The 14,216-nt window shown below is 35.1% G+C and overlaps 1 protein-coding gene across 3 annotated transcripts in view; it reads left to right on the top strand.

Annotated features, from left to right (window-relative positions):
* The window catches only part of LOC131440459 (homeobox protein Nkx-2.1), a 67,383-nt gene that overhangs the window by 13,284 nt on the left and 39,883 nt on the right, over positions 1-14,216 (top strand). For all 3 annotated transcript variants that reach the window (XM_058611749.1, XM_058611748.1, XM_058611750.1), the window contains exon 3: positions 8,434-8,588. In XM_058611749.1, the coding sequence (XP_058467732.1) occupies positions 8,434-8,588 (155 nt within the window). The remainder of the gene's footprint in view (positions 1-8,433; positions 8,589-14,216) is intronic.

Genomic DNA, 14,216 nt, shown 5'->3' with positions numbered 1-14,216 from the left:
TATAAGAGCCTTGATGAATAAGTTAATTTTAAATTGCATGTTTAAATACATAGTTTTAATATGATTTTATTGAAGACTATTATAAGAGTAAGGCACTTTAGGAACCAAAAATGAAGAATACTCATTTGCTGTTTGCAAAACACGAATAAAACTTGTTTACTGTACAAGTATAGAAGAATTTTGATAATGATTTTCATAGCTTTAGAAATCAAAATGGCAGTTTTCAACAATTTCTCAATTATGTTAGATGCACACTTCCTTCGAATTGGGCTCTCCGAGGCTAATAATTGTGCTTGTGACGAAGGGCGATATAGGATCATGCAGTTTGAACATGCGTGAAGTATCGTGATGTCAGATTTCAACCTATAAATTCTCTGCGTATCTGCTATCTTACTTTGAAAAAAAGTGATGTACTGATACAAACAAACCTGAAATAGATCATGTACGGTATACGCAAAATTATAAAATCACTTTGGTTAAATCTGTCCTTAAAATATAATCTCTGCCTCAAGAACAAGTTATTAATTTGTAAACAAATATTCATACCAGCCATGCTTTATGCAGAATCAATGTAGTAAAGTTGTAGTTCCAACAGAAAGACACCTTAACACATTAATGAAATCAGAATAAAGTTGTGAAATTATCTTGAAGAGCCATTAGAAGTAATGCCACATCATATGATAAGCAAATACCGCAAAAATCGATGCAATCTTCAATTGAATCGATTCACTTTATTGAATTAATTAGTAAATTAGTTCCTGAGTACCTTTCCACCTTTCCTTTACAAGTAGGTTTACTATTTCCTAAAAAAAACATACATTATTGCAGAAGCAAATAATGTCTTAATGGTAGTCAACAAATCATGTATCAACATCACTGAACAGGTAACTCAAATCCTAACAATTTTAATTTAATTCATATTGCATAATACATTAGTTTTTCAAAATAAAATCTGTCCTTGGAGACCGATTCCGGAGGTAACTATGTAGGGATAAAAATGGCAATCACATTTTCTCTTATAATTGAACTGATAATTACATTAGTGTATCCTACACAGATAAAAATATTTTGTGAATTTACATCTATTTTTTCATGCACATTTTTTGAAGCAGGTCACTAAACATAAATTTAGTTTACAAGCATGTTCGTTTCAATATAATTTAATCGCAAAACTAAGCATTGATTGAAAGAAACCGCTCTATTCATTGAAAATTCAATGCAATCCAATTTAGTTTTGCATCGATGATGGTTTCCAATCGAAATTTCGATTCAATCCATGTCTATTCCATGTTACTATTGATTTACGTGTCGTGTAAGTTTCATTATTTCTCTCTGTGTACGATCCGAAAGAAAATGATACACACAGATAAAATTATTACATCTATTTTCATGCACATGTTTGGAGCAGGGAATTGAATTTAAAGTTACTTCTTAGGTCTTTACTTTTCAATTTACTTTAAAAGCCAAACTAACCGTAAATTGAAAAAAATGTTGTATAATGCTTTGAAAAATCAAGGCATTCTAATTTACTTTTACATCGATGATGGTTTTTAATCGTATTGTTGATTCAATTGATGTCTGTTTCAAAATATCATTGAATTACATGGCATGTAAATTTCATTATTTTTATCTGTGTATACTATCAATTTTTCAGTGGATCTCAGCCTTTACCAACTATAAGATCACTAGAAAGTAGCATAAATATAAAATTATTTAATTTTTCTGAAGCGGTGTCAAAGTATCTAAACAGATAAAATATTTTCAATTTTTTTTATTTTTTATGTAATTTATTACATAAATTTTCAGAACATACAATTTTCCTGAATTTAGTTCCGACTTCTGGTTCCGGAACTACAAAGAAATATGTGCAGCCTTTTGGAAAAATGCGCACTCAATTTTCTCGGAAATTTCTTAACCGGTTTTCACACAACTAAGAAGCAAAAAAAAATCTTAAATTTTTTTTAAAAGTTCCCGAAAGTTGATTCAAATCCGACTCCCGGTTCCGGTATTACAGTGCGATTCGTGAAACTTTTCAATCTCATGAGTATTTTTTTTCACAAGCGATGGCGAAACAAAGTGCACATTTCCATAAAACTTACTGTTAAATTCATCTAGTTGGCAGATACTGTTAGTTGGTGAATATAGAAAAATAACTTTGGGACTCCTAAGGAGTGTATCGAAAATAAGCTATCCACAAATTTTTCTTTCAAATTATGATAAAAAAAAGATATTTTATTCAAACTAAAAATTGATCCTTTATTGTACGAGGTTAAACTTGAGCATAAAGAAAACCGGATGAAATTTAAGTTATTCCTTCACGAGTTTTCGAACTTTTGATCGAACGCTCTTCATCAAGTTCCGGACAAGTGTTGCATCGCATTTTTTGGACGCTTGAGCCCAATTTTTTTGAACTCCTGCATGTTCCCAGCTGCCTAACCAGTCCTCTTGAAGACCCGCTTCACGATTGCCCAGTAACGTTCGATGGGTCGAAGCTGAGGCCAATTTGGTGGATTGATATTTTTCTCAACGAAATGTATACCCTTTTCCGCAAGCCAATTGAGAGTGATTTTGTCATAGTGAGCTGACGCTAAATCCGGCCAAAAAAGAGGAGGTGTACTTCTTATATAAAGGCAGCAATCTTTTCTGGAAACACTCAGATCGATAGATTTCTGCATTTATAGTTCCGGTAGTGTAAAAAATCGTTGACTTCAAACCACAGGAACATATTGCTTGCCATACCAGTACTTTTCGACCGAGTTTCTCCACTTGAATCGACCTGTCCGCATCGCTCACATCCTCCCCAACGACGACAGTAAAGTATTGTGGACCTGGAAGGGTTTTTGAGTCCTCTTTTACATAAGTCTCATCATCCATCAAAACGCATGCATCCGGACCCTGCAAAAGACGCGAATAGAATTTCCGGGCCCATGTTGCTGCTTGGTTCTTCTGTTTTACACTTTGTTCCGAGATTTTCTGCTTCTTGTAGGTCTTCAGGTGATTTCGCCTCTTGATTCGCTGGACCATTCCGACACTCGTTCCTGCTATTTTGGCAAAATCACGTATTGACATTGATTTGTTCTTCATGATTAGAGATACAACTTTCTGGTCCAGTTTCAGGTTGGAAGAATCGGGGTTTCTGCCTCTTCCTGGTCATCCTAAGAATAATGTTCCCAAAACTTATTAATTATGTTTTTAACACTGGCATGATGAATTCCAAACCGCTTCGCCAATTTTCGCATAGTAATACCCTTCTCACTTAGCCATGTGTCCAGAACTTTAATTCCACTTCCTTTTCAATACGCGACATTTTGTAAACGCAACATTTCAACCGCACAAACAAGTGAAGAATCGAAAGCTGACAGCCAAACGCAAAGCATGCTGCGATCTGAGCATAAAAAACCATCACAAATACATGCGTACAATACAAATGTATATGGATAGCTTATTTTTGATACACTCCTTAGTCCCCGGTTTCTGCTTCCGAAAGCACCGATAATAGTGAAGAAAAGCTCCAAAAACGGAACTCACTTCGATTTCTCAGTAATAATAATAATTGAAGAATCGATAACCAAGTGAAAAATATTTCTCCATGAGCGTTAAGGGGTTATTTCACATGTCGTGTAAATTTAATTTTTTCCGTGTAGATTAAGATTATGACATCTGAAATAAACAAATTGAAAAAAAAGTGTATAAAACACAAAAATTATGTGAATTGCTTGTTACAGAAGCAGTTCAATTTATATTCGATCCGTGTATATTTCCATATTCAAAAGTAATATGTTTGTACTTCAAAAATTTAAGTTTACTATCAAGAGTGACGATCGATATGTTCAACACCAAACACTCATTTTTAGAACAGAGTGCTGACAAAATGCTCAGTACGCTACTTAATCCAAAAAAAATAGTAACATTTGAAAATGATCTTAACGAACCGGCTGTTGTTGACTAAAGAAAACTATGCTTAATAAAAATCTTATGCATGTCTGCTGAAATTCTCAAGCGTGTCATTTCGAAGTAGGTAACAAAAATACATGCGTTTTGGACGCGTCAGTTGCTTATTCTGGCGTCGACGTTTACAACGCATTTTGTTTTTGACGTAAAAAAACCGCGTTGTTTTTGACGTACGGGAGTTTTTCATTCGAGTCTGAATCAGAGTCTATACGACGATTTGAACGTTCAAAAAGTCATTTTTTAACGTGATGTGTGGGACAAATATTGTCGTGATGAAGAAGAACTCATCTTTGAGGGTTCATTTTTCTCATATTTCTAAATAACGATCAAATGCATTCAGGTTAGCCCTGGTATGCCTGCATCTTGGGATGAATTAAACGTCGATAATTCGAAATTTTGGCTACATTGGAAGCGAAAAAGGTTCTGATACAACTGCTACAGCTGATGATGTGTAGTAACATTTGAGATTGATTGTGTCTCAAGCATATACTTTCCTAAAGCCTTGGTATTACATTCCTGTAGTGGAATTTGACCTTCTGTTTCAACAGACTTCGCAGCCGATTCAGAGTGTACAGAACCATTGCATGGCTAGTGCTACGATTCTACTGACACTACGAATCCTTCCAAGTCGGGGCTCGAACATACGACAACTGGTTTGTAAGACCAGCGCCCTATGCATTGAACGCCAACCCGGGACAATACTTTCCTGCATGTTTTATATTGGCTATTTTATTCATCTATTGCTTCATCTGACACTGGTTGGATTTTTCAAAAGATTTTTCTATTCTAAGCTCTTGGGATATTTAAAAAATAATGATTCATATTTGATTCTAAGAGATCAAAATCGAACAGTTCGATAGTCCCACGACAAAAGGCCTAACTGCAAATAAGAGCCTCTCTTTGTTTACTCTCTCTTTTGATTATTACGGAGCCATTATTGCCAATTCATTAAAGTTTCCAATATAAATCGAAAGCTTGTAGTTTTACCTTGAAAGTTTTGCGAAGAGTAAAGCGTCAAATATAAAATCAGTTCGGTAAATCGTGAAAGAAAAAGTAAACAAAGAGAAACTGTCATTTGCAGTTAGGCCCTTTTGTCGTGGGACGGTCGAATTGTTTCACTAGAAGATATCTTTGGTAATCGTTGATGGATAACTTATGACAAGAGTGATTGATTTTCTACCAGTAAAGCAAACACGGTAATTTTAGTACTTAATTTCAATGCGTAGTTTGATCTTCTACTTCAACAGATTTCGTGTCAATTTTAAATGAATAGCATGTTCGCATGGTGATTACTATAATCCTACAGTCATTAGAAATACTTGTGAGTTAGATGCTCAAATAAACTGTTAGTACACACTTAAATTGGATTACCGATCTCAGCTGTTCAAATCTCGGTATAAGATTTCTTTAGTAAAAATAACGTTTCGCTTACCTCTGACGTACTGAGGTAATGTTGACAACAAATGTTTATTTGTGGTGATATGTCAGTAGATTCAAAATATTCGGTAGTTCGGCTGTTCAAAACTCGTCGAAAGATGCAAAAATTACATAACGAAATTTAGTGTGCAGCGAGACTGAACCAGTATCATTAACACTACTGATAGAACTACCCATGTCATGGTACGAAGCTTGTATATCGGAGTGTAGAAAGTGTGATTGATTCCTAAGTTTGATATACCTGCTATCACAAATAATACAAGCTACTGTCTCGTTTGTGCTCCTACACGGTTAATGGGAAATGTTAATACCTACCATCAATGCAGGGTCATGACAGTATCGTTATAGCAAATACTTCGCTGCACCTTTATGCGTATCCACATGGCATGGCACTATTTTTACAGTACATACTTCTCCCGGCTGCACAACGCTGGTTACGGTAGCGGAATAACGACGATCTGTGCGATCGACCGCATAAAGCACCGTCTGTGCGGCTGTTGTTGACTAAAGAAACAACTTGCGCAAAAGTTGCGGTGGTCATCTGTTGGACTTGTCACGACTACCAACAAAACTTGCAAACTGTTTACCGTTGCGCTGACATTCCCCGCTCGATAAATTTACTTTTCAAAAGGTTATTTTCAGAGCAAACTTAACGGTCTGCATGAAGTTGACCAAGTTTGTTGCAGCCAGTATGGATGCTCCAGAGGAAGTAAGCGAAATAAATGGTAGACAGCGTCATCTCAGTGGAAACGTATGCACGAAGAAGATGTATACCGAAATTCATGAACAGCATCTTACTGCAACGATTGGATTGTCAAGTGATAGCAATAATATTGTTTAATAGAGCATAATGGATGAAGAACAAATATCCGAGATTTTTTTCTAGGAGTATAACGCGAATTTGGCATTTGATGGAATGAGCACATCCATACCAATAAAGCCATGATGCACAATAACCAAATGATTAAAGTATTCACAAGATGACCTTTCGGAATCGAAATCGTCCGATATGCCTCTTTAAAACATTGAAAATACCCATGTAAACGGTTCTGAAAACTGTAAAACGGTACAATGATTGATTGATGATTGAATTGAAGGCGTCAAATAAACAAAATATTATAAACTGTGCAATTAAATCTAAAAAGTACATTGAACAATAAAAAATTTACTTATATTACACATGAATGTCATATGTAAATAATCTTGAGAATTGAATTTATCATTTTTGCCTTTCTCATATAGAAAGGTTATGCAATCACTGTGAAAACCGACTTTTGGACCGAGGCCCGGAGGGCCGAGTGTCATATACCATTCGACTCAGTTCGTCGAGTACGCAAAATGTCTGTATGTGTGTGTATGTGCGTATGTGTGTATGTAACGTTTTTTGCACTAACTTTTCTCGGAGATGGCTGAACCGATTTTCACAAACTTAGATTCAAATGAAAAGTCTTGTGGCCCCATACAAAATTCTTGAATATTATTTGGATCCGACTTCCGGTTCCGGAATTATGGGGTAAAATGTGCAAAAAATTGTGAGAATAAGTGCACTAACTTTTCTCAGAGATGGCTGAACCGATTTTCACAAACTTATTCAAATGAAAGATCTTGAGGTCCCATACAAAATTCCTGAATTTTATTTGGATCCGACTTCCGGTTCGGGAGTTATGGGGTAAAATGTGAAAAAAAAAGAAAATATGTGTTCTAACTTTTCTTTTAGATGGCTCGACCGATTTTAGACAAACTTAGATTCAAATGAAAGGTCCTGTGGTCCCATACGTAATTCCTGAATTTCATGCGGACCTGACTTCCGGATCCGGAAATATAGGGTAAAGTAGGTTAAAAATTGTATACCATCACTGAAAATGGGGAAAAACCTTAAAAAAATTCTAAATCGACCTCAAATCTTTTCCAATTGATAGTTTTTATCAGTAGACGGTCAAACAAACCGATTTCGGTTATTCTTTCAAGAATCGCAGTATTATATATGATAGTATGATTGATATGAGAAAGGTATCATTACACCACTAGGTGGATTAAAACAGGTTTTTTAAAAATAAATCTTTCATTATTCAGCTTTAATCAAATACTTCTGATACCGTTTGTTTTAACACGATCGAACATCAACAAGTGCCCAATGTAGCTCCATGCCCTATACCATTCTACAATCAACTAAAAACGATCACCGCTGTCGAAGGCAAACAAAGAAATCTATTTAGCATGTTACCATGGAATACTCGCTTGTTTTGCTAAGATGTTTTACCATGAATCGTGATAAATCATATTTCCTTGTGTGGTAAACAGTTGTAGGTACCTATGTATTTCTTTTCATACCCTACTCGTTTCTGTCAGCCGTCATTATATTTCTTCCAGTCTTAGCTCGATCCGCTCTTCTTGCATTTTTCGTATAACTGCAAGTTTCATATTGAAAAATTCCGGAAGACGGCACAATGAATTAATGTTAATTATGTACACATATCTACCGAACCTGATTTTTATCCGTCTGTTCGTATTTAATTTCATTTTGCCATGGCAGCTGTTTTGAGCGTAGAATATGTACGAAACACCGGCTGAGCGAACGAACATGAACGATAAAAATCAAAGTTTACCAAACACTCGAAAAAATAATAATGCAAATTTTACGAAACCAACCACCCCACTACTGTTGGTATGCACACTAGCTGAAGCCCATTTTATTTACATGATTACCGTTTAGCTCAAGTCTCCCGCATCATGGTTGTTGCAATGACAGTTATATAACGTTTTCCAGTCTTCTAACAACGTCAGCTGCTGTGCAAAGCAAACATGGCGGATATGGAAATTTTTGCCCTTCGCTTTACCGTTTATTGCCGACCGAATAGGTGTATAGAATGCAAAATCGAAGGTTGACAGTTTCAAGTATCCCCTTACACGGTGCGGTTCACGATCCGGGAAGACCCGTGAGAAGTGTGCTACTGGGGTGATCTCACAGCCACACTATTTGTAAAATTCTGCTTCGGTACGGGAGAGCTACTAACTGATCTTACTCCATTTTGCGTTTCTTTGCAGTTTCCCGGCTAATGGGAGGTTCGGCGGGTGGCTCGATGGGACATGCGATGTCCAACATGGGTAGTCTAGCGGCGTGTAGCGTAACGGACACAAAACCAATGCAGTTTCCTCTGGCACAGCGGCGGAAACGACGGGTGCTTTTCACACAGGCACAGGTTAGTATGATAAAATGTTACACACTTAAAATGTATTACAAATGTTAGTACTTTTCTTTATCGAAATTCCAACAATCGAATGTTCAGTTGAAAATTATTTGCATTACCACACAGTAGAAAATTACGAAATTTACAAATGAAACAAATACATATATGACACAATTCAGGAGAACGTAAATTTACTAAATTTCACTAGAATAGTTTAAATATGTTTCAAACATACCCCAATTTTCCAAGTAGCTGAGCTAGCTTAAATATTTCAGCAGTTGAAAATATGTCAGAATGCATTAAATATGGGTTATATAAGACCCTGTCAGCGTGGAGCGATATCAAGTTTCATTATATCATTGCATTGCATTGCTTTTGCATTGCTTCTAGATAAATAAATGTCAATTGTATTGGTCAGGCGCGTACCCAGAAAAAAATTTCGGGGGGTGTTTCAGAACATGTTGATCAATTTCCATACAAATGGAACTTTTTACATAATTATTTGAAATTTTTTTATTGTGGAGTCGTTTGTTGAAAATTATTCATTTTATTTTTTACTTATTTGAAAAAAAGAGTTTACATAATATCATACTTTTTTGAGTTTCGGAGGGGGTTTGAACCCCTAAAACACCCCCCTGTATACGCGCCTGGTATTGGTGCTGCTATTTTCGCGCGCACGGTTTTGACATTTCTTTCACGTACTTGTGTGTGCAAAATTCAATGTGGACTCGCTTGAGGGCGCCATGCTCGCAAAAAAGAATGTTGCAAATGAATTGTTCGTGAAATGTGTGAGCTCTTGTTAATATGATGTCTGTAGAAATGAATTATTTTTGATGTTCAAATATTTACACGATTTTGTCTAGTTGTGCAGTTTACAATCCAAGAATAGCAAAATCAGCAGGATCACAAACCATTCCAGTAAAAATAAGCGTCATATACGTCATAGAAATTCGTGATAAGTGAAGCTGTTACAGTTACCGATCATTTCAGTAAGAGTAAATATATCGTATATCCTGTAGTACAAATCACGGACAATATAGTGATTCTCATAACCAGATAACTATGAGAACTGTATAGATAACTGAATTACAGAGTGCTATAAAAACAGATAGTTTACATCACAAATCGCGGAGCTTTTCCAATAATTTAATTTTTTAATTTTCCACTTTTGAGTAGCTTACTAATGTCGTTTTCGCTTGATGGCTAACCTAACCCAGTTTCCACTCTACTCGATCAGATTTACATAATAAAATCATAGCACAAGTATATAAACAGTTGATATGTATAACAATTTGTGTTATTTTGAGATATTTAACGAATGAAAAAAGTTGAACGTTAAAACTTATGATAACAATATAATAACAAAATCAGTTATGATGTTTTATTTTCATTTGAAAGACTCATGGTGAAGTTCATTAATTAAAAAAATTAATTCTTCCGTTGCTTTATATCGAAATATAATGATCAGAATTTCAAAAAACTAAAAGAAGAAATCAGATCACTAAATACTTTATTCATTTAATAAAAAAAAAATCATTCAACAATTTTGGATTCAAACGATCCTAAAAGTTAGCTGTGATATAGTTTTTCTGTGTTAAATTTGCTATCTATTTTTTACAACTATTGTTATAAATTTCGGCTTTTGGACTTCTGTAGTTATATCAAATTCAATAATAATTGTGATACAAACGTTCCAAAATCTGTTACGATTTTGTTCCCGCTAGAGTCTTTTTTTATGATTTTTGTTATTTTAACAGATTACCAGCCAAAAATATTTCAAAATATGTTACAAAATATTTCTGAAATAAATTACTCCAGTTGTTATAATTTTGTTATTACCATCTGATCGGGTAACTGTCAAACTGTTTGTTTGAAGCCAGTTTTGAACCTAGGTTCAACGTTGTTAAACTGAAAATCGAGTCAGTTTCGAACCTGGTTTTTATATCAGGTTTGATGAGAAGTGTTTGTTTGATGAAACTACCCTGGGTCAGTTTCAGTTTTCTCAAGCGAAAACGACATAAGAGTATTGCGCATTTTTCACATAAATTTAGTTTTGAAATTTCTTCGCAATATCGAATCGAAGGTACTGAATTCGATTATGATGAACGAAGTTAAGAAAATGATAAAAAAGCAAAGACTTATGCAATGACTAGTTTGATAGCCCTAACGAAAACGAAAAATATAACCACATGAAATATGTCCAAGCATTTATGTCTGTTTCGATTAATGCTAAAAAAATTCAGTGAAAATTACCAAAATTTATGGTGTTATTCATTATTCTCATGATGTATTTGAGGCATCATATTTTCAATCCCATATCAAGTTTGTAAATCCCACATTTGAGCATTGTAATTTAGCCAAAAACAAAAACATTTTTTCCACGATTAGTTTCTCAATACACCATACAGACTAGAATGCTTATTTCAATTTCAGAGTGAGTATTTTCTTTTCCTCTACGAGCTTCTGAAACTGGTCGTCTGGCTATTAAGCCTCATTGGCGATGGCCATGCCGGGACACGATCCCGGTTCGAATAACCTTCTTTGCTGTCTCTCGGTTTATTTGTAAATACTTTTATGCATGTTTCATGTTCGTTCTGCAAACACTGGTGGTGGTTCAATATTTGTACTACATTTTTGTCCTCGAGCTAACTGGCACCACAGCGACAAACGGCATCGAACAACTGGATAAGACTGCCGAGTATATTGATTCGAGGTTTTAGGGAAAAACAAAGCAAATCTTGGCACGGAATGACAACAAATCTATGAAAACGGTCAGTAGCACACGGTAGCACGGCTTTACGTAAACTTTGGTGATTATTTTGAACCTTCTGTGCTGGAATACCGACCAGTATAAATACATACATTCGTCCGTAAAAGCGTGCTCGCACTTTGCGATTCTCTTCACTGAAGGGTACATATTTATTCATTGAATTTATTGGCTCAACGATCCATCGAAGATTGATCCGATCATCATTGAGACATCACAACTAATATGTTATTTTTTTTTTTCAGAAATTCAAGTTATACTATTTGATATTACAAACAACACCGATATCCGGTATGGCAATATTTGTAATTAGTTAAGTTCAGTAAGATAATTTTCGAGAATATACATTAGATTTACTAAGATTTACTAAGAGTCAGGGGCGGAATCTATGGGGGGGAGGCAAAGCACTTTTTGTTCCTCTAAAAGATTTATTGGAGTGGCCATACCCTCTCAATATTTTGGCAACTGGAATAAATATTTGAAAATTTTCTAGAAATATATTATGATATAACACACTTTTTCAGTCATCTCTTTAATTCGTCTACCTAATAGGTCATATTTCTTAACTAAGTTACTAAAAATTTTAAACTAATTTACTACAATGTGAATGTTCTATACTTTACCACTTTCGAATGTTGGTTATTACTGGAATAATACGGAAAATGTTTGTGATCGTGTCACAACATTCGAAAGAGAAACTAAACTTGCTTGCTTGGTTACTTTTTATTTGCTCTAACCTCTCAGTTTCTATTACAAACATGTTTTATATATTGCAAAATTTAATTATATGTAGTCATAATTTCATTTTTTCTAATTTCATTTTTCTAAGAATGCAGTACACTAAGGTTTTTTTTATGCTGTCTTTTCTATGCGGTTTTTTCATGCGATTTTTTTATGCGTTTTTTTTTAATCGTTTGGGAATTCGTGATATGACTACAGAGCACTACTTATTGAGAAAAAAAAAGTTTTTTACTATTTCTAAACGTTTATAAATAATGTTAATCTTTACCTACTTAATAGTTTGTTTTTATTTATTTGTGCTACAAAATAGGTTCCTTGGTAGCTTGTAGCTTGGTAGCTTGTAGCAACCAGAAAAGTGTTGCTGGAAATAGTATTTTCAATAATTAACAAGGGGTCGCTATATTTGTGGTAACTGGTGGTAAATCGCTCACGAACACTTATTATTCCGATTTTTTGGAGTGTCTGGTCGTGTCGTCGTTCAAACCCTCTAAACAGTGTATTTATTCCGTTGTATTTGTGTGCACAAAATGCGAGTATTTTTTAAAGACAAATATAGGCTTAGCAGATGTATATTACTTATTTTCGTATTTTTCGCTCTCAACAAAACACTAACTTAAACGTTCTCGTGGATTACATTTATACCCCAGGTCAACTTCAAACGGTAATAGATCAGCAGTTTGAGTGAAATTAAAAAAATGCATCAGTATAAACGAAAGTCTACTGAACGAAAGATTTACTGAGGATTTTGTTTTAACAGGTCAAAGCTACAGTAATAGTGAAATGATTACTAATGCTCGGTTTGTCAGCGGATGTGGATGCGAATATACTAACACGATATATAAAAATAAACTATAGTATATTTGCAATACGTAAAATATTTACGTACAATGGATGCTATCGCGAAAAATGTACTATTATGTAAATTACCTTAATAAATAAACAATATTAAGGCAATATAACAAAAAAAAATACGGCGAAAGATTTAGAATACTTCTTATACAGAGACGCGAAATTCGGAACGAATGCCCTTATTTTGATTTTTGTGCCAATGCATTAAATAGAGCTACTTAATCTCACTCTAAAAAACAGTTTGAACATCTGAACCAAATGGTGAAGCTGCGATGAAACGCAATTCTTATTCCGTATGAATTCAATGATCAGCATTTCGTTCATACGGGATTTCATTCAGAATACTGTTTTGGCCCGACAGTCTGACTATTTCGTGAAACGGATTTGTGTCTGTCCTAAACAGCGATTATCTGAAACGGCCGTACGTGGATTGTAGATCAAATTCAATGTTTGTCGACGAGTCGTAAGAAGGATGATTCCAAAACCATCCATTTGTCATCATTTCGGCAGCCTCATTTCTTCACGCGCTACAGCCATCTAAAGTGACATCCACTTAAAATTAAAATGAAGTAAATATTTGAACTAAAAACACAACGACCGTCGCCAGGTCTTTGTTTTTGTATACACAGAAGTCAAGATACTGATGTTGTTGAAAGGTGGTTGATTAATCGAAGTTGTGAGACGACATCAGTTAGATGCATCATCTTCAAAACCTACGGACTAAGCAAACTTAAACCGATGACCTTGAGTACAATTTAAAATCCTAGCAGGTATGTTTGCTCTTTCTCGAATCGTTCGTTTGCTCGTTCATGTCTTGCGATGATCATCATCGTTCTAAAACTCGACAGTAGTTCATCAAAATTCAATTAGTTTCAATCCCCATGATACATAATAATTACTTGACATTTTAGATTGTTTCATTATGGAATTAAATTTCATAGGTCACCTCCCTCTGCAAGCAGTTCATCATATCGCTCGTCATAATGTTTGGTCAAATTAAATCCTCGTAAATCTTCTCTCATCTCATGGAGGGTTCACTCACTCAATGATGGAAATTTTCGTTTCCCGGGACAACTCCCGTCGGGTGCAGTCGTCTCGAAAGCACTGCCACCACACAGCCCTGTCCGTGTTCCATTATTTATGATGATGACGACGGCGGAGATGACGATGATTTATTTGCACAGCATCCATCCGGGACGATTTAGCTTCTCTACTTCGGATGCACCTAACCGTTCGCTACTGTGTAGAACGACGACTGTGGATAATATTCACCACCGTATCCA

This window comes from Malaya genurostris, chromosome 1 (assembly GCF_030247185.1).
Source record: "Malaya genurostris strain Urasoe2022 chromosome 1, Malgen_1.1, whole genome shotgun sequence".
Lineage (NCBI taxonomy): Eukaryota > Metazoa > Arthropoda > Insecta > Diptera > Culicidae > Malaya > Malaya genurostris.
Note: the sequence above shows the minus strand (reverse complement) of the source record. Positions and strands in the feature narration are given on the sequence as shown.